Source organism: the organism of the source record quoted next, unplaced genomic scaffold, assembly GCF_019419815.1.
Source record: "Pyrus x bretschneideri cultivar Hongxiangsu unplaced genomic scaffold, Pyrus_bretschneideri_v1 Contig33, whole genome shotgun sequence".
Lineage (NCBI taxonomy): Eukaryota > Viridiplantae > Streptophyta > Magnoliopsida > Rosales > Rosaceae > Pyrus > Pyrus x bretschneideri.
In genome coordinates this window covers 4,263,340-4,288,049 of record NW_025999646.1, presented here as the reverse complement: position 1 = coordinate 4,288,049, position 24,710 = coordinate 4,263,340, and the positions used below count along the sequence as shown (strand labels likewise).

The window sequence follows — 24,710 nt, the reverse complement described above, 5'->3', positions numbered from 1 at the left end:
ATTTTTTTTATTATTACCATTGAATCTGCACTCTCCATTTTTCATCTCTTCCATACTCAAACCCTAGCCGCTCCGCCTCTCTCTCTCATCTCCCTTCGTTTGATCTACCTACAACTCAAAACCTCGACAAAACACACTTCGACTTCTGCAAAAGGCAGACAGTTTTCTCTCTCTGAGAATTAAAAAATATGAGCTCGCTGAACTCTCTGAGAAACCATGCCCTCCATTCATGCCGAAAAATAATCTACTGGCTGTCACTTTCAGTAATCTCTTTTCCTGTCGCCAAAGTCTATAAGTTGAGCACCGTGGGTGAGCGTTTTCTTTCACCCACCTAAAAAAGGCGCTCGCTTTTTCTGTTCGTTTCTTGGGAAAATTCTACACATTCTGTTTTTCTCAACCCGCCAGCTGAATTCCGGCCCCCCGAAACAAATTCCAGGTATATTCCTTCGCCACTTCTCCCACTTTCGGTTTCGATTTAATGGCCATTGTGAATTTCAGTTAATCCCCGAGTTTTTCCGCTGTCGAACATGGCGTGGGCGCAGTTTCAGAACGACGAGCTGGAGTACGTCGTCGACGTCTACTTCGACTTCGCCGACTTCGAAGACACCGACACTTTTGCCGGTACCTAGCTCCCGGGAGCCCACGGCGCCGACTCGGACTTCGCTGAGGTCGCCTGCACCGTTACTTTTTTTTGTCGAATTTTGGATTTTTTTTTTTAGAAGAAATCTTAAATAATTCGGGGATTTTTGCAGAGCAAGGCGAAGACTGATACTTCGGCAACTGCGTTTCCACAGTGACTGAGAGTTCTTCAGCCATGTCTCTGTTACAAGGCAAATGGATCAAGGTTTGTTCCCTTTCACTAATTTCCTTTCAACTTCTGTTTAATTTAGATCATCAGCTTAATTCATAAAATTGGACCTATTTCCATAAAATTGCACCTATTTTAAGTTAGTTTATTTTCACATACAAATGAATTCATTTGGTACGATCGATTAGGTATACTATATAATATTGGTCCGATCAATTCGGTACGGTCAATTAGGTTATGATTTCACATTCTATTTTCTTTATATACAAAATTGTTCTTTTCGTTTATATATGGATTCATTTTTAATTTATTGAATCCACACAATGATGTTTGCTTGATTGAAATTGTCGGTCATCTTCAAGATTTCAGTTATACTAAGATCCTTGATTTCATTGATATTGACTGCGAACACTATGCCGACAAAATGTAGTGGCCTCTCATTTTTCCAAAATTCTGATCCAACAGGTTTGTTAGTTGATTTTAATTTTGAGGGTATTTAGGTCTATTTAAGTAATTTTTCTGCTTTATTTAAAAGATTTTGTAAAAAATGACATTTATGAAGTTAGGTATTAGATTTTGGCTATTAGTAATAAATATTCCTCTACCTCTCTTCTTTCTCTCTCTAGGATTAAAAGCTGGCATTTTTATTTTGTATTAACAGAAAAAAAATGTTCAAAAGTGTTGGTGGTGTATATATGGTGCAGGCTATCAAATTTCTTCTCCTCCTCACATTGTAGCTCGCCAAGAAGAGGTACGTGATGCTCTTCGTGTTGAAATCAATTCCTATTTTTCTTCTCTACATATTTACTTATAAATCTAGTGAATGTGACTGTAATTTCTCATATTATTAGTTTATGTTCTTCGCATATTTACTTTATGAATTTTTCTTCTTCGTTCTACATAATTCCAAAGGTTTCACGTTCGTAATCGATCACTTCGCTCACTGACGTTTTCTCAGATTTTAATTTGATCTCATGTTAATTGTTTGAAATATAGATGGCTTCAGCCCAACCCGTATTCCAACCTCAACCCCAACCTTCATGCCAACCCCAATTCCAACTTCGTCGTGCCTCGATAGCCTTAAATCTGTCGACACATGTCATGGAAAATTGAAGGAAGTAAAGTAAGCCGAAGGATTGGACAGTTTGGAGACCATACAAATTAACCAAGCTCTAACAGGATTCAAGTCCGGACGATCAGGCCTCCTTTGTCTCTTGAAGAGAAAAGCAAGAGACAAAGCTTCTGACGAACTGAAGAGTAGGGGAGGAAGATAAGGACCTTCCTTGTCTCTTGACGTTGTGTCCTCGATATCTTCATCCCCTACTCTTCAGTTTGTCAGAAGCCTTTCTCCTCAAGAGACAAAGGAGGCCTGATCGTCCGGACTCGAATCCTGTTAGAGCTTGGCTAATTTGTATGATCTCCAGATTGTCCAATCCTCCGGCCTCCTTTACTTCCGTCAATTTACCGTGACAGGCATCGACAGATTTGAGACTATCAAGGACACAGTGAAGTTAGAATTGGGGTTGGGATGAAGGTTGGGGTTGAGGTTTGACTACAGGTTGGGCTAAAGCCATCTATATTTCAATCAAACAATTAACATCAAATCAATTAAAATCTGAGAAAACGTCAGTGACTGAAGTGATCGATTACAAATGAGAAACCTATAGAATTATATAGAACGAAGAAGAAAAATTCATAAAGTAAATATGCGAATAACAAAAACTAATACTCTGAGAAATTACAGTCACACTCACTAGATTTATAAGTAAATATGCAGAGAATTAAAATAGGAATTGATAAAAACTAGGTGGGTTTATTTTGCACCAAAGATGTAGGGACATCCTAGCAACACCAAGATAAAGACTAGTAAATTTTTGTTTTACCTTTGACACTTGTTAAGAAAGTTTTCGTATGTATACTTGCACATAACTATTTTATGTAAATCTCAAAGGCTCGGCATTGCCAACTCTTTTATTACATAAAACATGGGAGAGCAATTTGGTAAATGTAAATTTTAGGAGAATCGTATTTATGTCCTATTGTTGTGCATGCTCTGTACATATTGGGTTTAACCTATTTCAGTTATAAGATAAAGAAAATGAGTCATTTTTTATAATTTCCTAAAATCTGTCTCAGTACACGTTACATACTTTCTTATATTCTGTATTTTTTCTAGAGATGGTGGAGGCGGTGGTCCATGTCCTTAACCCACAGCAGCAGCACAACACCCAGCAGAACGTCTCTGCCGGAACGACCTCCGCAGCTGCCGCCGAAAATCCGCGACCCGTGAAATGATGTTATTTGGACAGGGCATTGGTGCTTATTGGGATCATTACTGTTATGCTGGACATATGGAATGAAGATTTTGTTTTCTCAGGAATTGCTCGTCTGAAGCCCGGAATGGTGAACTTCTACAAGGAAGGAAATTTCTCGCAATGGTGTGTTTTCGTGGACACCTAGTCACTGTGAGTAAACGTAGTTATGGAAAAGTTATAGCAATACTTCTTTCATTCAAGTACGCCTAATGTTCTAATTCAGTAGTATTGGCCTGTTCTCGTGGACCAAAAGAAGTTTGCCTATTCTTTTACTTGGTACTTTTCCTGTTCTTTCTTGTTGGATGTTGTTAGTAATGCAGTTTGTTTTTGTCTTACAATTTTTTTGCAGAACACTGGCAGATTAAGGTCACTGAATTCAACAACTTACATTTCAAAGTATGGATGATGATAAAGTTTATTCGGCAATGGATGACAAAGTTGTGATCGAGCATTTTGTAGTTATCATGACAAAGATTAGATGATGATAATCTAGTGAACAGTTTGTGTTTGCTTCTCTTATTTTGTTTTCACCCCAAGATTCTGCCCAGAAAAGTTAAAGCAAAATTTCCTTCAATTCGACATGGAATTGTTGAAAGGTGAATTTGTATGAGGAATTCGGAATACAGATTAACGTGTAATAAGGTTGTTCGACATGCTTTTAGGGCATCTTCCTTCGCGTAGTCTCGCTTGATTTAAGAGTCTTCGCAGAAGTTGAAAGTCTTGGATCTGTTACAAAAGATGATCCTCCCTACAATTGGAATACAGCATAATACATGTTCGTCACGCCACATATACAGAAAGCAAGGAATCCAAACTAACGACGGACTCATGTGGTGTGATTGGCTGCATTTACGGCGCTTTTGAATCGCAAAATGGAAATGGAGTCCAAAATGAGGCCACCGAACAGCCCTTAAATCTAGTTGTGTTGTTAACAAAATGGATGAAAGAGAAGGCGGGACTGCAGCGTACCACGTAAACCTGTTGATACATACAATGCATGACTCCATATGTTTGATACATTCTTATTACAATCTTGTATGTGCAAGATATATTGTCAAATCCCATGCCGTACCATGAAAACCTGTAGGGTTGAAGGGTGAGCGCGCGGTTCCTCCACGTCAATGGGAGCAATGGGAGCTGTAGAACTTCACCCCTAAAAGCATCAAACAAGTAGCATGAACTTGTTAATCTGCTGGCGTTAAAGCCAATCAAGTTGCAGAAAACAAACTATACATCATGCCAACAGCCCCCGCAGAAAATCTTCCAGTTAGGAAGCGCGTGTTTAAATGCAATAGCACCAGTGCCAGTAGGGTATTTGAATGGAAGCTTATTTGCCGATTGCGGGTTAGGAGCCGCAAACTCAGCAAGAAGAATAAGTCGAGGTACTTGGACAGTGGCAGCACAAGAGGCAGCAGAATTAAGCAAACGTCAAGTATGCAGTTGAGCAAAGAATGGGGAATCGATGAAATTTAAGGTGGTCTTGAAACACACCGGAACTGACAGAATGATTCGATTGCCGGATGCAACCTCATAATGATGTCGACGAGGATACTCATAGGTACGTCCATCAACGTTTTTGGCGCTGTTTCTCGGCACCACCGGAAACATGGCTGAGAGAATCACTTGCTCTCCAAGTAATTGAAGTTGCAAGAAAAAATAATTTTCTATATACAAAGGAATCCTACATAATCGTTACTAATTAAAATTTACACAATCAGACACCTGTTATATATGCCTGGGGTGGTTTATCACGTTATAATTGCTTTGGCAATTTCTGAAGCTGCAACTTCGAGTACTTGGCACACATGTGGAGAAAAGATTCGAGGCCTGGCCATATTTGTGACAAAAATCTCCAAAAAGAGGCTCATTGCTAACCACTACTTTTTATGTGCGTGCTCCCCCTCCATCTTGATCATCTTAAAAGGTGCAAAAATGTGGTCCATTTGATATTTACTATACACAATACACTTCATTTTCAATGACATTTTATGCCATGCAAACACAATGTCAATGTTAAATGAATAAATCATTTCATTGATTTAAACCCAAAAATGTAGTTCTTTTGCAATCTCATGAGTTAATTGTACACTTTTACGTGAGAAAATAATTGAGTGAGTAGTGAATTGTCCTAATTCATATTGTATTTCTCTTTAGTTCATTGCATTATGGATTTAAATAGTCATTTTTGTAGTGATGTTAATTATAGCACATGTGTGCTTGTATAAATCACTCGTGGATTCTATTTGGAATAGTAAATGATTTTCTCTCTTTATGATTGCAGTCATTGCAAGACAATAAATCATATACAATTTAGTATTAAAAAAAAAACAAAAAAGCATTAGGCCAAATGAATGAGCATTCGGATTTCTTATCTTTATATAATCTTAATAATTTTTTGGATAAGATTTCGAGTAACACGTATCGCTAACGTGAGTAACTCTCCAGATTTTTTATCTTTATGTAATCTCAATACTTTTTTCAGATAGGATTTTGAGTGTCACGTGTCACTAAAATGAGTAACTCTCCAGATTTCTTATCTCTATGTAATCTTAATAATTTTTCGGATAATATTTTGAGTGTCATGTGTCGAGATATAATTGGTTGTGCAAATTTTAGATATAATTCTTATCTACGTGACACATTTTATCTTCAACTTTCAATGTTGTAGGAATGGTATAGGTATTTATAGGAAGAAAATTATTATTATTATTATTTAAATTCGTCCAAAATAAAATTCAAATTCCAAAAGGTAACCTGACGACAGCATGACGTTAGCTAATCGTTGCTAACTGACGTCATGCTGATGCTAGGTAGCCGTTGACATTCAAATGGGCTGGACTGGAGGGGTGGCAAAATGTCAAGCTTGACATTCTAGCGCTAAAGGGCTAGTTGGCTTGCTGGAAATGGTCATCCCACTAGCCTGATTTGGGGGTTTGGGCTCAGTGGGATCCATAAGCCCTTTAACCTAGTCATTGGTTGGAGACGATTTTCATGTCATTCCAAGTTATTTTTAACCCCATGATCATTTAGCCAGGTCAGTTGGAGATGGCCTAAGTCGGCAGATCACTGTGATTCCATATGTAACCATCTCTGATTGGTCCACGTGCGAATTTGAATTCAAGATAATATTAAATAAGGTAGCCCACTGATCACAAGATTCAGAACACTAGAACGCTCGAAAATGGCCGAAGCTGAGGGAAAATCCGTCGCTCCAAACGCCGACGTTTTGGAATGGCCGAAGAAGGACAAGCGCCGGTTCCTCCACGCTGTGTACCGCGTCGGCGACCTCGATCGCACCATCAAGTACGTTAATTTTCAACGATCATAAACGATGATCGATTCAATTTCCATGATTTCAGTTTTTCATTTTTTTTGGCGATCGATTTCAAATTTAATTTTTTATTTTTGGGAAAATAAAATAATTGCAGGTTTTATACGGAGGCTTTGGGGATGAAGCTGTTGAGGAAGAGGGACATCCGGAGGAGAAATACTCGAATGCGTTTCTGGGGTTTGGGCCCGAAGGCTCTCACTTTGTGGTTGAATTGACCTACAATTATGGAGTTTCTTCTTATGATATCGGCACCGGTTTCGGGCACTTCGCCATCGCTACTCCCGATGTAAGTGTTCGAATGGCAGAATTTGAGATACTTATATCTGGAATGACAGTATGATTTACTTGACATGTATGGAGTGACAATGTGACGTTACCTCGAGTAAATCAAATGCGACGTGCTTTTTTGGCTTTGTGGCATCTGTATGATGGACATGAGAAACCGTCACTGTATCATCCGGAAGTTTTGGATTTGTTGTTGTTTCTGAATTTTGATGATTGTATGGAATTGGGATTTTGGACATTTCACCTTTGCTACTCCTGATAAGTCTGTAGGGCAGAGAAACTTGCTTAAATGATAATGTGACGGTATCCCAAGCCAATCGTTAGTGCCATGCAATTTAACTTTATAGAAGTGCATAATTGGCTTAGAATACCATTCCAGTGTTTTAAGTTCTTCTCAAGAGTATCGATTATTGGGAATTTGGAAATTCAGGATTTTGTTCTTGTTTCTCAGTTTGATGATTGTATGGAATTTGGGATTTTGTAGGTTCAAAAACTGGTTGAAGATGTTCGTGCTAAGGGTGGAACTGTGACGAGGGAGCCTGGACCTGTTAAAGGCGGGAAGAGCATCATTGCCTTCGTGAAGGATCCTGATGGTTACATGTTTGAGATTATTCAGCGACCCTCCACTCCTGAGCCACTTTGCCATGTAATGCTCCGTGTTGGTGATCCTGAACGCTCAGTCAAGTTCTATGAGAAGGTACTCATTTAATACCCTGCATATGGATTCAAAAATTATCAGGCCTTTTCATCTTGGGATTTTGCAAGCCACTTTTCATGTGGCAGTTTCAGTACATTAGATTAGACAAATACTAGGTTGCTGTTGAATTCTTGAACTAGTCGTCTTTGAATTATATAAGATGGTTTGGAACTTAGTATTTGTATTCTTCAAATACGTGATCATGTTTCTTAATTTTGTCTGATGTCATGGCTTTCCTTCTGTGCAGGCATTACGGTTGAAGCTGTTGAGGACAATTGACAGGCCCGAATACAAGGTAGTGAATCCTCTCTTCACCAAGCATTATTATTATCTTAGTAGCATGCTTATAATTAAGTCCTTGGTCCATCATCTTTGTAAACAAAGGCTTACTGAATCTTCCCGTGTTTTCGCATTGCATCCATTTTACAGTACACTATAGCCATTTTGGGATATAAAGAAGAAGACCATACAACAATCTTGGAGTTGACCTATAACTATGGTGTGACCGAATACACCAAAGGAAATGCGTATGCACAGGTTGACTTGTTTTGCAACTTATTCCATATTTTGTCCTTTTAAAAACGTTTAATTCTCAAACAACTTCTGCTGTCCTGATACGTTTGTGGCTACATATACCGGATTGCTATCAGTACTGATGATGTCTACAAAAGTGCTGAGGCTGTCAATTTGGTTACACAAGAGCTTGGAGGAAAGATAACCAGACAGCCTGGACCGATTCCTGGACTCAACACCAAGATCACCTCTTTTCTCGATCCCGATGGTTGGAAAACTGTGAGTGTTCGCTTGTTTAGTTGTTGCTCAACTTTATCATTGTTTTATTTTTACATTTCGTATGACGTTGGAACATTGAAGCGCAAAGATAAAATAGAACGTGATTACTATGCTTCATCCCCTGTTATTTCGGAGTGGTTAATTATATAAACAATAGTTATAATGTCAATTTAGTTAATTTTATCGCGGGCAAGGACAAGGAGTGGCATGTAACTAATCTACAGCTGAAAGATTGAAGGTCCAGCGTCTGTTTGACTTTTTCCACATGTGAAAATGTCTGCATGCTCTGCGTGTGTGCTTATATTGCATCTAATACATCTAACAATTTAGAGGCGATGCATCATTAACGGTTGAGCTCATTACTTTGGTTCTTGACGTTGTGCTTGTAGGTCCTGGTTGACAACGAGGATTTCCTGAAGGAACTGCAGCAGTAAGCAAGAGTAGTTGCAATGAAGTGAGTACTAAAGATGTGGATAGAGAGTCCATCTCATATGAATAAGATAATCCAGTTTCCGTATTAGTATGGTATGCGTGTTCGTCCGTTGTAATAGGCACTTGTGTTACTTTGGTTGTAATGGTTAATGGGGTTGTAATGGTTAATGGGATTGTGCGAGTATTACTCTGTCTATCTAGTGTTAACATTGTTCTCGGACTCACGGTTAGAAATTGCCCCCGCATAAATTTTGTGACCGCTGATATTTTATAGCGCATATTATGGATGTGTGATGGTGTAAATCACTAGTAAGTTGTATTTAAGAAAATCATATTCCTCTATGAATGTATTACTTGTAAAGAGACGCAATGAATCAATGATGGTTCATCGGCGAGGGAATGTGTGTTGTAACTTAAACCCAAGATTTTATACACCTCATTATCTGTTACGTGTGCTTTTACCTGAAGAATGAACATTTATAGAAAAGTTAACTGGGTTGAGTAAAAAGACACGTGACATATGATAATGTGTATAGTGGGAATACACCATAGTTATGATGGGAAGTAAAACTGCTTCCGAAATTAATTGGCTAATCTTGTATTTTGATTTTATTTAGGGAATTGTTATTAGCATTCCAAAAATTTCATTCTACACTCCTCACAAGTGTATTTTTTTTCTTTCTAATTATAGAAAGTTTAGAGTGCCAAATGAGATTTTTGGAGTGCTAATAACAATTTCCTTTATTTAATCAAATAATAATTGGAGATTATGGATCTTATCCTCTCTTCTCCTAATTCTACTATTCTAGCAATTCCCAGTCCAAAGAATCAGTTAAGTACTTTTTTTGTTATATCCATAGCAGTCATAATATGTCCTAATATAGCATGACGTAGATTCTTATTTGACCTACTGTCGCGTGCATGTCTAAATTAGGGGGTTACAATTTGCTTGAAACTCTAAAATGGATACCGATTGCGATTATATAACTCAAGTTTATTTATTCAATTTTAACTCGACTTTATAAAATTATCCATTTTATTAAGTTTGGGCTTAGGGACGACGAACTAGTAATAGAATCTAGTAGTATTTTTCTCCTCATACTCTTTAAACAGATAAAATGTAACTTTTGGCCACGTTATTGCAAATATAACAGTAATCCATAGTCCACGAGAAACAGTCCCCTTAAGAACCTTCAAAAAAAAATTTAAGACTTAAATTTGCTACTCTTATTGAAACTCGATTTCGATCCCATTTCGTCCCCTGAAACCCAAAAGTCACCGCTTTGCTCAATAGAACTAGATTTTGATCCACTTGGTTCCTTGGAACTCAAAACACACCACTTTGCTCCTTAAAACTTGATTTCGATATCATTTTGTCTCATGAAACTCAAAAGTCAGCACTTACTCTTGAAACTCAATATTCACTCCGCTTTGATTTGTTTCTATGTATTCCGTTGTATAACTGTTATGTTTACTTAGGTGACATTATTATGGCCTCTCTCTCCCCCTTTTCTTTTTAATCGTTGTCCCCAAATTCATCATTTCTCCCTCTGTCTCCAGCCACCTTAGTATTAGTTCCATTGATTTCGATATTTCTTGTGTTCTTAATAGAGATGGCCAGTGAAGAAACAAGATGCTTATTTTTGTCTTTTTCACTATTCAATTATTTCAAGGGAAATTTGGCATGCTACCAATTATAAATTCTTTTTTACTATTCAATTATTTTAGGGAAAATTATTTTGAGATCAAATTGTTTCCTATGTAGTGATACACTGTTTAAATAAGATGATAAACTACAATTGGTTTGATCCCTTGAGAGAGAACGTAGGCAATCTAACTTTAAGGACTAAAGTTAGATCAAGCCGAAATAAATGTTATGAATGTGCCAAATAAGGAAATTCATCGTGGTTAATTGAACGGTAATTAACCACGGCTTTGTTGGCCTACCAATGTATTTGGCTTCCAAAAAAATTTGGATAAATTATCGTTTCAACTCTAATACCATTTTTGGGGTGTGACATAATAAATGCAACAAATACCACTATTAAAGAAACACTTTCATAACTAACTAAACTGTTAACTGTAAACGAATATAAAAAGAAATATAAAGTACACACTGCCTTTAGCTTGTCATGTTGCTCACCTTCTTGCTCACATAGGGATGACAATTCTAAGTTCTTACTATTAATCTTGATAATCGTCGATAACCTCTCGAATAGATTGGATTTGGGTATGAGAATTCAGATATATTTTAGGTATGGGGAAAAACCATGAATATTATTTGGTTATGATTTTGGATATGGTTATAGGGATCTCAAATCCATATCCGTATCCAAATCCGAACTGAATAATATATAATATTAAAGTATTATATAATATAGTATATTTATAATATATATATATATATATGTATATGTATATTCATTATTCATCGAGTGGCAAAGTTCAAAATTTTTTATATGAATCAAAATCTATGAGAATTCAATGGTACGTATAGGAGATATCAAAGATCAACCAACATTATCAATGTTTAGCTTTAATTTTTATGCTCTACAAGATCCATTTTTATCGGATGTCCCCAAAAGGACGATCCACATGATCCATTAATTAAATCATTTTATACATCAAATATTTAATGACAAGATTAATATTTACTAAATTATCATGAGTCAATTAGGCGAATATATATATTTTTTATTGGCAAAGATGAATATAATTGTTAACCGATGAGAAATTCGTTATCCGGTGAGTATGATTATGAATATTACTCGATGATTAATTTGTGATTATGTATATGATTAATTTTTGTGGTTATAAGGATGAATATAGTATTTTCGTCCCCAAACTGATCCATTGCCATCCCTATGCTCACCTCTTATCTTGAAACGTCTAGTTCGAGAAATTTGTTAATGTGACCAAAACACGGGGTAGTACACCACGTTTCGCTATACAAATAGTGGAATATGTTTGTTAAAATGTTAATGACTTAGAAAATACAATTGCCCACCACTCTTATAAAAACACGTAATGTACCACTTGTATTCCTGTCATAAAGAAAAATTTATCGTCCAATTCACCCCGGTGAACTCTAGAATAATGGGTTTAATCGATTGTCTGAGGTCTGTGCCTTCTGTTCACAAAGTCCGCATAGTAACCGGCTTACGTGGCGGGCTTGATTTGCGGGGCTCGATCAAATAGTCTCGCTTTCGTCAAGTGGGTGGGCCCCGTGTGAACCTTGCCACGTATATCTTGCATGGCGGAATAACATCAACTTAACCGCTAAGACAACAAAACTTGGAGTAATTTTCATTACTCATTTTTGTTGGCCCACTTGGTGTTTTAATAAATTTTGAAGTTTCTTAACGGGACTGTTTCTCTTTGGCTATGAATTACTCCCATATTCGCAATAAAATGGCTAAAATTTACTTTTTATTTGTTCAAAGAGTATTAAAAGAAAAATATCATTAAATTGTATTGCTAGTTAGAAATCTTCAAGTCCAAACTTAATTAAATAAATAATTTTATATGGTTGAGTTAAAATTGAATAAATAAACTTCACTTATATAATCGCAATCAATATTGATTTTTAGAGTTTCAAGTAAATCGTAACCGACAAAGTTAGCCATGCACACGGTAGAAGCTTAAATAATAATCTACATCGTAACTATATTAGTACATACTATGACTGCTATGGATATAACAAAATGAAATATTTAATTGATTTCTCTTCACTTGTAAGTGAGAGGTTTTAGGTTTGATTATCGTCAAATGCAAGTTTGAATCATATTATTGCTAGTCTATTGTGAGGCTAAGATCACCCTTCATCCTTAGTGTAGATAATATCGTTTGTTAAAAATAAAATAAAAATTGATTCTTAGCATTGGGAACGCTAGAATTAGGACAAGAGAGGAAAAGATCCAATAATCCCCAATTATTATTTGATTAAAATAAAAACAATTCGATTTTAGTATCTCACGTCACAAACAACGCACACCTCATCTCTCACCCTTCATTCTGTTTCTAGACTCTCACCCTTCATTCAATTGGGTTCAATTGTTAGACGTTGCTTGGGTTCAATTGTTAGAAGTTATCATCGTCAGCACTTGGGTTCAATTGTTAGAAGGTGTCGTTGTCCGCATTGGGTACAATTTTTACAAGTCGTCGTTGTCCGCACTTGGGTGCAATTTTTTACAAGGTGTCGTTGTCCGCACTTGGGTTCAAACTTGGGTGCCCGCACTTGGGTGCAATTTTTACAAGGTGTCATTGTCAGCACTTGGGTTTAATCTTGGGTGCAATTTTGACAAGGTGTCGTTGTCCGCACTTGGGTTCAATCTTGGATGCAATTTTTACATGTCGTCTTTGTACGCACTTGGGTGCAATTTTGGATTGTTAGAAGTTGCGGGACAAAAGTCAAAAGCGGCACACTTTATATTATTAAAGGAAAACGCTATGTAGAGTGGTAGAGGCCGTGAACCACTACTTATACAGGTGCAGGTACGCTCGTCCAATACAAGAATCAATAATCATGTCCGGAGGGCAAACCCATGTCGAACCTGCAGCGGAACCCGGAGACCGAGCTCGGCGGGTCCTAACTCGCCTCCGATCTATCCAAGATTTGCACCGCAGTTTGATGAAAGAGAAGGAGGCGGGAGGATTGAACCGTGCGGAAATGGAAGGAATCGACGAAGCTATATCGGGGATGGCGTCAGGACAAGGAAGCCTCTTCTCTCTCTTGAACAGGTTGGTGACCCAAGCACTGGTTAACAACGGGGGAGGAAGTTTGCAGGTTGAACTTGGGGGAAATGTCCAGTCTGAAAAAGACTGGGAGATCTTGGAGGCTATCGTCGATGTCCTAAACCCACAGCAGCAGCAGCTTGACCAGCAAGGAACGACCTCCGCCGCTGCCGCCTCAGCCGCCTCAGCCGCCTCCGCCGCCTCCGCCGCCGCCGCTGCATCAGCCGACGAAAGTCCAGGACCTCTAAGACGGTGGATTTTGGACAGGGGAAATGTGATTCTGACGATATTCACATGGATTTTGGACCTTTGGCTTGAAGATTTTGTTTTTTCAGCAATGTCCAGGCTTAATCCCAACCAATGGCTTGTTGGCAGAAGATGGGATGTAAGACTCGCTTATTCTCATGGTTGTTGAATGTGTTAGTGTTGTTATTGTAGCTCGTGTTAATTCTTTGGTTTTTTTGTGTGGAAATTCAGGGTGAAACGGAAGGAATTTGAGGGAAATTAGCTTCAAAAGAAGGAAACGAAGCAGAGACAGTTGATGGTGATGGGAATGCAGTACTGTGGAAGAAATGGTTCAGGTGTTGTCTGTTTGCATGGAATGCATGTTTCAGAATAATTGTAGATCTTTCTGTTTTTTATTTTTGATGAAAGATTGGTGGTGTCAAATATTGAAGCTTGGGTCAATTATAAGTATTATCTTGCCATCGAGTCTGCATGCAACGAAGAAAGATTGTTGACCTTGTTGAACAGAAAAATAAAGTAAAATATAAAATAAAAAGAATCGTTATTAGCATTTCAAAATTCTTATTTTACATTTCAAATTTTCTATATTTAAAAAGAAAAATACACTTATAAAGAGTATAGAATGAAAATTTTAAAATGTCAATAACACTTTTCAAAATAAATTAAAAATAAAATTTATACAAATTGAATCAAGCTATATGACCACGCGCCAATAACCAATTAGGATGGTCCAATTAGGTGCAAGGCAGCCCCAAACTTATGGGCTCTTAGAACCACGCGCCAATCACCAATTGCTATAAAAATTTGAACAAATGAACTTTTGGCCCAATAGTTCAAAAGGAAAATGTGAGATAATTCTACTTTCTATATATTAATACCGTTACAGTAATTTCGAGAGTTGAATACATAAATTCTCAGATTAATGTGTACATCCACATTCGATGAGATACATAATCATCTCTTATATATAAAGCCAAAGCCTGTAATGAATACTACATTTGGGCTCACGACTTCGACGAAAAAGAATATAACCAAAACGCCCCTCAGCGAAAAAAAAATCAAAAGAAGCAAAAAAGAATGCATAAAATAATATTAGGTAGTTTGTAAATTTACTTTTATTTTTTTGGGTAAAGTACAAAAAACTACCTCAACTATTGGGGTCACGACAATTTCATACTTCATCTTTTAAAATTGACAATGTCATACCGCATCTTACGAATTTGTGACAATGTCATACCTCCGTCAATTTTTCTGTTAAATGCTGACATGGCAAGAGACTGGGACCACTTTCTATTAAAAAATTAATAAAATATTATTAAAAACTAAAAAAAAAAATGTAAAAAAAAAAAAAAAAAAAAAAAAAAACCTTAGTCGTCCCTTCCCTCCTCTTCTTTGTCTTCCCCATCTTCATCTTCTTCTGCTTAATCTTTAACACACAAAAAAAAATAAAAAATTGAAATCCCAACCCCACCCACCCCCCAGGAGAAGGAGAAAGAATCGAAGGAGAAGAAGGAGGAAGAAGAGGAGGAGGAAAAAAAGAAAAAGAAAATTTGAAAACCCAACCCCACCCGCCCCCTAGGAGAAGGAGGAAGAACCGAAGAAGAAGAAGAAGAAGAAGAGGAGGAGGTAAAAAAAAAAAAAAAAAAAATTTGAAAACCCCCTCCCCTCCCCTCCACCCCCCAGGAGAAGGAGGAAGAAGAGGAGGAGGAAAAAAAAAAAAAAAAACCAGAAGAAGGAAGAAGAAGGAGAAGAAGAATGAGAGGGAAAAGAGTCCCCGCACCTTTAGGAAATTTTTTTGTTTTGTTTTTTTATTCTTAATTTTTTTTAATATTTAATTATTAAAAATATTTTTAATTTATTTTTAATCCAACTGGATTAGTGAGTGGTCCCTATCTCTTGCCACGTCAGGATTTAACAGAAAAACTAACAGAAAAATTGACGGAGGTATGATATTGTGACAAATTTGTAAGTTACAGTATGACATTGTCAATTTTAAAAAATGAGATATGAAACTATCGTGATCCTAATAATTGAGATAGTTTTTTGTACTTTACCCTATTTTTTTTATTATTACCATTGAATCTGCACTCTCCATTTTTCATCTCTTCCATACTCAAACCCTAGCCGCTCCGCCTCTCTCTCTCATCTCCCTTCGTTTGATCTACCTACAACTCAAAACCTCGACAAAACACACTTCGACTTCTGCAAAAGGCAGACAGTTTTCTCTCTCTGAGAATTAAAAAATATGAGCTCGCTGAACTCTCTGAGAAACCATGCCCTCCATTCATGCCGAAAAATAATCTACTGGCTGTCACTTTCAGTAATCTCTTTTCCTGTCGCCAAAGTCTATAAGTTGAGCACCGTGGGTGAGCGTTTTCTTTCACCCACCTAAAAAAGGCGCTCGCTTTTTCTGTTCGTTTCTTGGGAAAATTCTACACATTCTGTTTTTCTCAACCCGCCAGCTGAATTCCGGCCCCCCGAAACAAATTCCAGGTATATTCCTTCGCCACTTCTCCCACTTTCGGTTTCGATTTAATGGCCATTGTGAATTTCAGTTAATCCCCGAGTTTTTCCGCTGTCGAACATGGCGTGGGCGCAGTTTCAGAACGACGAGCTGGAGTACGTCGTCGACGTCTACTTCGACTTCGCCGACTTCGAAGACACCGACACTTTTGCCGGTACCTAGCTCCCGGGAGCCCACGGCGCCGACTCGGACTTCGCTGAGGTCGCCTGCACCGTTACTTTTTTTTGTCGAATTTTGGATTTTTTTTTTTAGAAGAAATCTTAAATAATTCGGGGATTTTTGCAGAGCAAGGCGAAGACTGATACTTCGGCAACTGCGTTTCCACAGTGACTGAGAGTTCTTCAGCCATGTCTCTGTTACAAGGCAAATGGATCAAGGTTTGTTCCCTTTCACTAATTTCCTTTCAACTTCTGTTTAATTTAGATCATCAGCTTAATTCATAAAATTGGACCTATTTCCATAAAATTGCACCTATTTTAAGTTAGTTTATTTTCACATACAAATGAATTCATTTGGTACGATCGATTAGGTATACTATATAATATTGGTCCGATCAATTCGGTACGGTCAATTAGGTTATGATTTCACATTCTATTTTCTTTATATACAAAATTGTTCTTTTCGTTTATATATGGATTCATTTTTAATTTATTGAATCCACACAATGATGTTTGCTTGATTGAAATTGTCGGTCATCTTCAAGATTTCAGTTATACTAAGATCCTTGATTTCATTGATATTGACTGCGAACACTATGCCGACAAAATGTAGTGGCCTCTCATTTTTCCAAAATTCTGATCCAACAGGTTTGTTAGTTGATTTTAATTTTGAGGGTATTTAGGTCTATTTAAGTAATTTTTCTGCTTTATTTAAAAGATTTTGTAAAAAATGACATTTATGAAGTTAGGTATTAGATTTTGGCTATTAGTAATAAATATTCCTCTACCTCTCTTCTTTCTCTCTCTAGGATTAAAAGCTGGCATTTTTATTTTGTATTAACAGAAAAAAAATGTTCAAAAGTGTTGGTGGTGTATATATGGTGCAGGCTATCAAATTTCTTCTCCTCCTCACATTGTAGCTCGCCAAGAAGAGGTACGTGATGCTCTTCGTGTTGAAATCAATTCCTATTTTTCTTCTCTACATATTTACTTATAAATCTAGTGAATGTGACTGTAATTTCTCATATTATTAGTTTATGTTCTTCGCATATTTACTTTATGAATTTTTCTTCTTCGTTCTACATAATTCCAAAGGTTTCACGTTCGTAATCGATCACTTCGCTCACTGACGTTTTCTCAGATTTTAATTTGATCTCATGTTAATTGTTTGAAATATAGATGGCTTCAGCCCAACCCGTATTCCAACCTCAACCCCAACCTTCATGCCAACCCCAATTCCAACTTCGTCGTGCCTCGATAGCCTTAAATCTGTCGACACATGTCATGGAAAATTGAAGGAAGTAAAGTAAGCCGAAGGATTGGACAGTTTGGAGACCATACAAATTAACCAAGCTCTAACAGGATTCAAGTCCGGACGATCAGGCCTCCTTTGTCTCTTGAAGAGAAAAGCAAGAGACAAAGCTTCTGACGAACTGAAGAGTAGGGGAGGAAGATAAGGACCTTCCTTGTCTCTTGACGTTGTGTCCTCGATATCTTCATCCCCTACTCTTCAGTTTGTCAGAAGCCTTTCTCCTCAAGAGACAAAGGAGGCCTGATCGTCCGGACTCGAATCCTGTTAGAGCTTGGCTAATTTGTATGATCTCCAGATTGTCCAATCCTCCGGCCTCCTTTACTTCCGTCAATTTACCGTGACAGGCATCGACAGATTTGAGACTATCAAGGACACAGTGAAGTTAGAATTGGGGTTGGGATGAAGGTTGGGGTTGAGGTTTGACTACAGGTTGGGCTAAAGCCATCTATATTTCAATCAAACAATTAACATCAAATCAATTAAAATCTGAGAAAACGTCAGTGACTGAAGTGATCGATTACAAATGAGAAACCTATAGAATTATATAGAACGAAGAAGAAAAATTCATAAAGTAAATATGCGAATAACAAAAACTAATACTCTGAGAAATTACAGTCACACTCACTAGATTTATAAGTAAATATGCAGAGAATTAAAATAGGAATTGATAAAAACTAGGTGGGTTTATTTTGCACCAAAGATGTAGGGACATCCTAGCAACACCAAGATAAAGACTAGTAAATTTTTGTTTTACCTTTGACACTTGTTAAGAAAGTTTTCGTATGTATACTTGCACATAACTATTTTATGTAAATCTCAAAGGCTCGGCATTGCCAACTCTTTTATTACATAAAACATGGGAGAGCAATTTGGTAAATGTAAATTTTAGGAGAATCGTATTTATGTCCTATTGTTGTGCATGCTCTGTACATATTGGGTTTAACCTATTTCAGTTATAAGATAAAGAAAATGAGTCATTTTTTATAATTTCCTAAAATCTGTCTCAGTACACGTTACATACTTTCTTATATTCTGTATTTTTTCTAGAGATGGTGGAGGCGGTGGTCCATGTCCTTAACCCACAGCAGCAGCACAACACCCAGCAGAACGTCTCTGCCGGAACGACCTCCGCAGCTGCCGCCGAAAATCCGCGACCCGTGAAATGATGTTATTTGGACAGGGCATTGGTGCTTATTGGGATCATTACTGTTATGCTGGACATATGGAATGAAGATTTTGTTTTCTCAGGAATTGCTCGTCTGAAGCCCGGAATGGTGAACTTCTACAAGGAAGGAAATTTCTCGCAATGGTGTGTTTTCGTGGACACCTAGTCACTGTGAGTAAACGTAGTTATGGAAAAGTTATAGCAATACTTCTTTCATTCAAGTACGCCTAATGTTCTAATTCAGTAGTATTGGCCTGTTCTCGTGGACCAAAAGAAGTTTGCCTATTCTTTTACTTGGTACTTTTCCTGTTCTTTCTTGTTGGATGTTGTTAGTAATGCAGTTTGTTTTTGTCTTACAATTTTTTTGCAGAACACTGGCAGATTAAGGTCACTGAATTCAACAACTTACATTTCAAAGTATGGATGATGATAAAGTTTATTCGGCAATGGATGACAAAGTTGTGATCGAGCATTTTGTAGTTATCATGACAAAGATTAGATGATGATAATCTAGTGAACAGTTTGTGTTTGCTTCTCTTATTTTGTTTTCACCCCAAGATTCTGCCCAGAAAAGTTAAAGCAAAATTTCCTTCAATTCGACATGGAATTGTTGAAAGGTGAATTTGTATGAGGAATTCGGAATACAGATTAACGTGTAATAAGGTTGTTCGACATGCTTTTAGGGCATCTTCCTTCGCGTAGTCTCGCTTGATTTAAGAGTCTTCGCAGAAGTTGAAAGTCTTGGATCTGTTACAAAAGATGATCCTCCCTACAATTGGAATACAGCATAATACATGTTCGTCACGCCACATATACAGAAAGCAAGGAATCCAAACTAACGACGGACTCATGTGGTGTGATTGGCTGCATTTACGGCGCTTTTGAATCGCAAAATGGAAATGGAGTCCAAAATGAGGCCACCGAACAGCCCTTAAATCTAGTTGTGTTGTTAACAAAATGGATGAAAGAGAAGGCGGGACTGCAGCGTACCACGTAAACCTGTTGATACATACAATGCATGACTCCATATGTTTGATACATTCTTATTACAATCTTGTATGTGCAAGATATATTGTCAAATCCCATGCCGTACCATGAAAACCTGTAGGGTTGAAGGGTGAGCGCGCGGTTCCTCCACGTCAATGGGAGCAATGGGAGCTGTAGAACTTCACCCCTAAAAGCATCAAACAAGTAGCATGAACTTGTTAATCTGCTGGCGTTAAAGCCAATCAAGTTGCAGAAAACAAACTATACATCATGCCAACAGCCCCCGCAGAAAATCTTCCAGTTAGGAAGCGCGTGTTTAAATGCAATAGCACCAGTGCCAGTAGGGTATTTGAATGGAAGCTTATTTGCCGATTGCGGGTTAGGAGCCGCAAACTCAGCAAGAAGAATAAGTCGAGGTACTTGGACAGTGGCAGCACAAGAGGCAGCAGAATTAAGCAAACGTCAAGTATGCAGTTGAGCAAAGAATGGGGAATCGATGAAATTTAAGGTGGTCTTGAAACACACCGGAACTGACAGAATGATTCGATTGCCGGATGCAACCTCATAATGATGTCGACGAGGATACTCATAGGTACGTCCATCAACGTTTTTGGCGCTGTTTCTCGGCACCACCGGAAACATGGCTGAGAGAATCACTTGCTCTCCAAGTAATTGAAGTTGCAAGAAAAAATAATTTTCTATATACAAAGGAATCCTACATAATCGTTACTAATTAAAATTTACACAATCAGACACCTGTTATATATGCCTGGGGTGGTTTATCACGTTATAATTGCTTTGGCAATTTCTGAAGCTGCAACTTCGAGTACTTGGCACACATGTGGAGAAAAGATTCGAGGCCTGGCCATATTTGTGACAAAAATCTCCAAAAAGAGGCTCATTGCTAACCACTACTTTTTATGTGCGTGCTCCCCCTCCATCTTGATCATCTTAAAAGGTGCAAAAATGTGGTCCATTTGATATTTACTATACACAATACACTTCATTTTCAATGACATTTTATGCCATGCAAACACAATGTCAATGTTAAATGAATAAATCATTTCATTGATTTAAACCCAAAAATGTAGTTCTTTTGCAATCTCATGAGTTAATTGTACACTTTTACGTGAGAAAATAATTGAGTGAGTAGTGAATTGTCCTAATTCATATTGTATTTCTCTTTAGTTCATTGCATTATGGATTTAAATAGTCATTTTTGTAGTGATGTTAATTATAGCACATGTGTGCTTGTATAAATCACTCGTGGATTCTATTTGGAATAGTAAATGATTTTCTCTCTTTATGATTGCAGTCATTGCAAGACAATAAATCATATACAATTTAGTATTAAAAAAACCAAAAAAAACAAAAAAGCATTAGGCCAAATGAATGAGCATTCAGATTTCTTATCTTTATATAATCTTAATAATTTTTTGGATAAGATTTCGAGTAACACGTATCGCTAACGTGAGTAACTCTCCAGATTTCTTATCTTTATGTAATCTCAATACTTTTTTCGGATAGGATTTTGAGTGTCACGTGTCACTAAAGTGAGTAACTCTCCAGATTTCTTATCTCTATGTAATCTTAATAATTTTTTGGATAAGATTTTGAGCGTCATGTGTCGAGATATAATTGGTTGTGCAAATTTTAGATATAATTCTTATCTACGTGACACATTTTATCTTCAACTTTCAATGTTGTAGGAATGGTATAGGTATTTATAGGAAGAAAATTATTATTATTATTTTTTAAATTCGTCCAAAATAAAATTCAAATTCCAAAAGGTAACCTGACGGCAGCATGACGTTAGCTAATCGTTGCTAACTGACGTCATGCTGATACTAGGTAACCGTTGACATTCAAATGGGCTGGACTGGAGGGGTGGCAAAATGTCAAGCTTGACATTCTAGCGCTAAAGGGCTAGTTGGCTTGCTGGAAATGGCCATCCCACTAGCCTGATTTGGGGGTTTGGGCTTAGTGGGATCCACAAGCCCTTTAACCTAGTCATTGGTTGGAAACGATTTTCATATCATTCTAAGTTATTTTTAGCCGCATGATCTTTTAGCCTGGTCAGTTGAAGATGGCCAAAGTCGGCAGATCACCGTGATTCCATATGTAACCATCTCTGATTGGTCCACGTGCGAATTTGAATTCAAGATAATATTAAATAAAATAGCTCACTGATCGCAAGATTCAGAACACTAGAACGCTCGAAAATGGCCGAAGCTGAGGGAAAATCCGTCGCTCCAAACGCCGACGTTTTGGAATGGCCGAAGAAGGACAAGCGCCGGTTCCTCCACGCTGTGTACCGCGTCGGCGACCTCGATCGCACCATCAAGTACGTTAATTTTCAACATCAGCGATCATAAACGATGATCGATTCAATTTCCATGATTTCAGTTTTTCATTTTTTTTTGGCATTCGATTTCAAATTTAATTTTTTATTTTTGGGAAAATAAAATAATTGCAGGTTTTATACGGAGGCTTTGGGGATGAAGCTGTTGAGGAAGAGGGACATCCCGGAGGAGAAATACTCGAATGCGTTTCTGGGGTTTGGGCCCGAAGACTCTCACTTTGTGGTTGAATTGACCTACAATTATGGAGTTTCTTCTTATGATATCGGCACCGGTTTCGGGCACTTCGCCATCGCTACTCCCGATGTAAGTGTTCGAATGGCAGAATTTGAGATACTTATATCTGGAATGACAGTATGATTTACTTGACATATATGGAGACAATGTGACGTTACCTCGAGTAAATCAAATGCGACGTGCTTTTTTGGCTTTGTGGCATCTGTATGATGGACATGAGAAACCGTCACTGTATCATCCGGAAGTTTTGGATTTGTTGTTGTTTCTGAATTTTGATGATTGTATGGAATTGGGATTTTGGACATTTCACCTTTGCTACTCCTGATAAGTCTGTAGGCCAGAGAAACTTGCTCAAATGACAATGTGACGGTATCCCAAGCCAATCGTTAGTGCCGTGCAATTTAACTTTATAGAAGTGCTAATTGGCTTAGAATACCATTCCAGTGTTTTAAGTTCTTCTCAAGGGTATCGATTATTGGGAATTTGGAAATTGAGGATTTTGTTCTTGTTTCTCAGTTTGATGATTGTATGGAATTTGGGATTTTGTAGGTTCAAAAACTGGTTGAAGATGTTCGTGCTAAGGGTGGAACTGTGACGAGGGAGCCTGGACCTGTTAAAGGCGGGAAGAGCATCATTGCCTTCGTGAAGGATCCTGATGGTTACATGTTTGAGATTATTCAGCGACCCTCCACTCCTGAGCCACTTTGCCAAGTAATGCTCCGCGTTGGTGATCTTGAACGCTCAGTCAAGTTCTATGAGAAGGTACTCATTTGATACCCTGCATATGGATTCAAAAATTATCAGGCTTTTTCATCTTGGGATTTTGCAAGCCACTTTTCATGTGGCAGTTTCAGCACATTAGATTAGACAAATACTAGGTTGCCGTTGAATTCTTGAACTAGTCGTGTTTGAATTATATAAGATGGTTTGGAACTTAGTATTTGTATTCTTCAAATACGTGATCATTTTTCTTAATTTTGTCCGATGTCATGGCTTTCCTTCTGTGCAGGCATTAGGGTTGAAGCTGTTGAGGACAATTGACAGGCCCGAATACAAGGTAGTGAATCCTCTCTTCACCAAGCATTATTATTATCTTAGTAGCTTGCTTATAATTAAGTCCTTGGCCCATCATCTTGGTAAACAAAGGCTTGCTGAATCTTCCCGTGTTTTTGCATTGCATCCATTTTACAGTACACTATAGCCATTTTGGGATATAAAGAAGAAGACCAAACAACTATCTTGGAGTTGACCTATAACTATGGTGTGACCGAATACACCAAAGGAAATGCGTATGCACAGGTTGACTTGTTTTGCAACTTATAAAACATTTAATTCGCAAACAACTTCTGCTGTCCTGATATGTTTGTGTCTACATATGCCAGATTGCTATCGGTACTGATGATGTCTACAAAAGTGCTGAGGCTGTCAATTTGGTTACACAAGAGCTTGGAGGAAAGATAACCAGACAGCCAGGACCGATTCCTGGACTCAACACCAAGATCACCTCTTTTCTCGATCCCGATGGCTGGAAAACTGTGAGTTTTCACTTGTTCACTTGTTGCTCAACTTTCTATTTAGGTGTTTGATCTTTTATCATATGCATCATTGTTTTATTGTTACATTAAGTATGATATTGGAGCATTGAAGTGCAAAGAAAAAATAGAACGTGTTAATATGCTTCATCCCAGAGCTCCGGTTTAACTTTTTCCATTTGTGAAAATGTTTGCACGTTGCAGCACTAGCCATTGAGCTCATTACTTCGGTTTTTGACGTTGTGCTTGCAGGTCCTGGTTGACAACGAAGATTTCTTGAAGGAACTGCAGCCGTAAGCAAGAGTAATTGCAATGAAGTGAGAGTAGTAAAGACGTGGATGGAGAGTCCATCTCCCATGAATACGATGATCCAGTTTCCGTATTAGTATGATATGCTTGTTCGTCTTTTGTAATAGGCACTTGTGTTACTTTGGTTGTAATGTTTAATGGGATTTCGCGGCTATTGCTCTGTTTGTCTAGTTCAACGTTGTTGTTGGACTCATATGGTTAGAAATTGCACCCACGTGAATTTTATCACGCATATTATGAATGTTACTTGACCTTCACCATCTAGTGGTAGGAATTCTTACATGCGGCAGCCCTTGCCGGCTCTGCTGATTCTGATGCTCAGGTGGTCACCTCGTCCCCTAACCAGCTTACCTGGTCTGGTATCAGACAGATCGGACACTTGTTAGTATGCTTCGTGCTGCTCTCACTGAAACAATCATTTCTCTGATAGTTGGGCTGTCCACTTCTCATGAAATGTGGGAGCGTCTTTCTCAACACTTCTCTCAG

At 37.8% G+C, this 24,710-nt stretch overlaps 1 protein-coding gene, 2 long non-coding RNA genes and 1 pseudogene across 14 annotated transcripts; all 4 read left to right on the top strand.

Annotated features, from left to right (window-relative positions):
- The first annotated feature begins 39 nt into the window (after positions 1-39).
- Positions 40-5,105, top strand: LOC108867306. 6 transcript variants are annotated; one of them, XR_007260792.1, is made up of 6 exons: positions 40-668; positions 753-844; positions 1,470-1,559; positions 2,985-3,273; positions 3,473-4,681; positions 4,842-5,105. It is a non-coding gene; the product is annotated as an uncharacterized LOC108867306 (long non-coding RNA). The 6 variants fall into 6 exon arrangements; XR_007260795.1 differs by lacking the exon at positions 4,842-5,105 and having other exon boundaries at positions 102-436; positions 543-668; positions 3,473-3,777; XR_007260791.1 differs by lacking the exon at positions 4,842-5,105 and having other exon boundaries at positions 102-436; positions 499-668; positions 3,473-3,777.
- Positions 5,106-6,280: 1,175 nt separating this feature from the next.
- On the top strand, positions 6,281-8,924 carry LOC125480372 (annotated as a pseudogene).
- A 6,805-nt stretch (positions 8,925-15,729) lies between these two features.
- LOC125480373 lies at positions 15,730-20,808 on the top strand. 7 transcript variants are annotated; one of them, XR_007260787.1, is made up of 5 exons: positions 15,730-16,365; positions 16,450-16,541; positions 17,167-18,970; positions 19,170-20,378; positions 20,539-20,808. It is a non-coding gene; the product is annotated as an uncharacterized LOC125480373 (long non-coding RNA). The 7 variants fall into 7 exon arrangements; XR_007260790.1 differs by lacking the exon at positions 20,539-20,808 and having other exon boundaries at positions 15,739-16,365; positions 17,167-18,371; positions 18,682-18,970; positions 19,170-19,474; XR_007260789.1 differs by lacking the exon at positions 20,539-20,808 and having other exon boundaries at positions 15,740-16,133; positions 16,240-16,365; positions 19,170-19,474.
- A 1,160-nt stretch (positions 20,809-21,968) lies between these two features.
- LOC103948186 (lactoylglutathione lyase GLX1) lies at positions 21,969-24,378 on the top strand. Its single transcript, XM_009359189.3, has 7 exons — positions 21,969-22,130; positions 22,263-22,452; positions 22,933-23,145; positions 23,393-23,440; positions 23,575-23,682; positions 23,766-23,918; positions 24,168-24,378. The coding sequence occupies exons 1-7, from the start codon at positions 22,009-22,011 to the stop codon at positions 24,210-24,212; spliced, it is 879 nt and encodes a 292-aa protein (XP_009357464.2). The 5' UTR covers positions 21,969-22,008; the 3' UTR covers positions 24,213-24,378.
- The last annotated feature ends 332 nt before the right edge of the window (positions 24,379-24,710 follow it).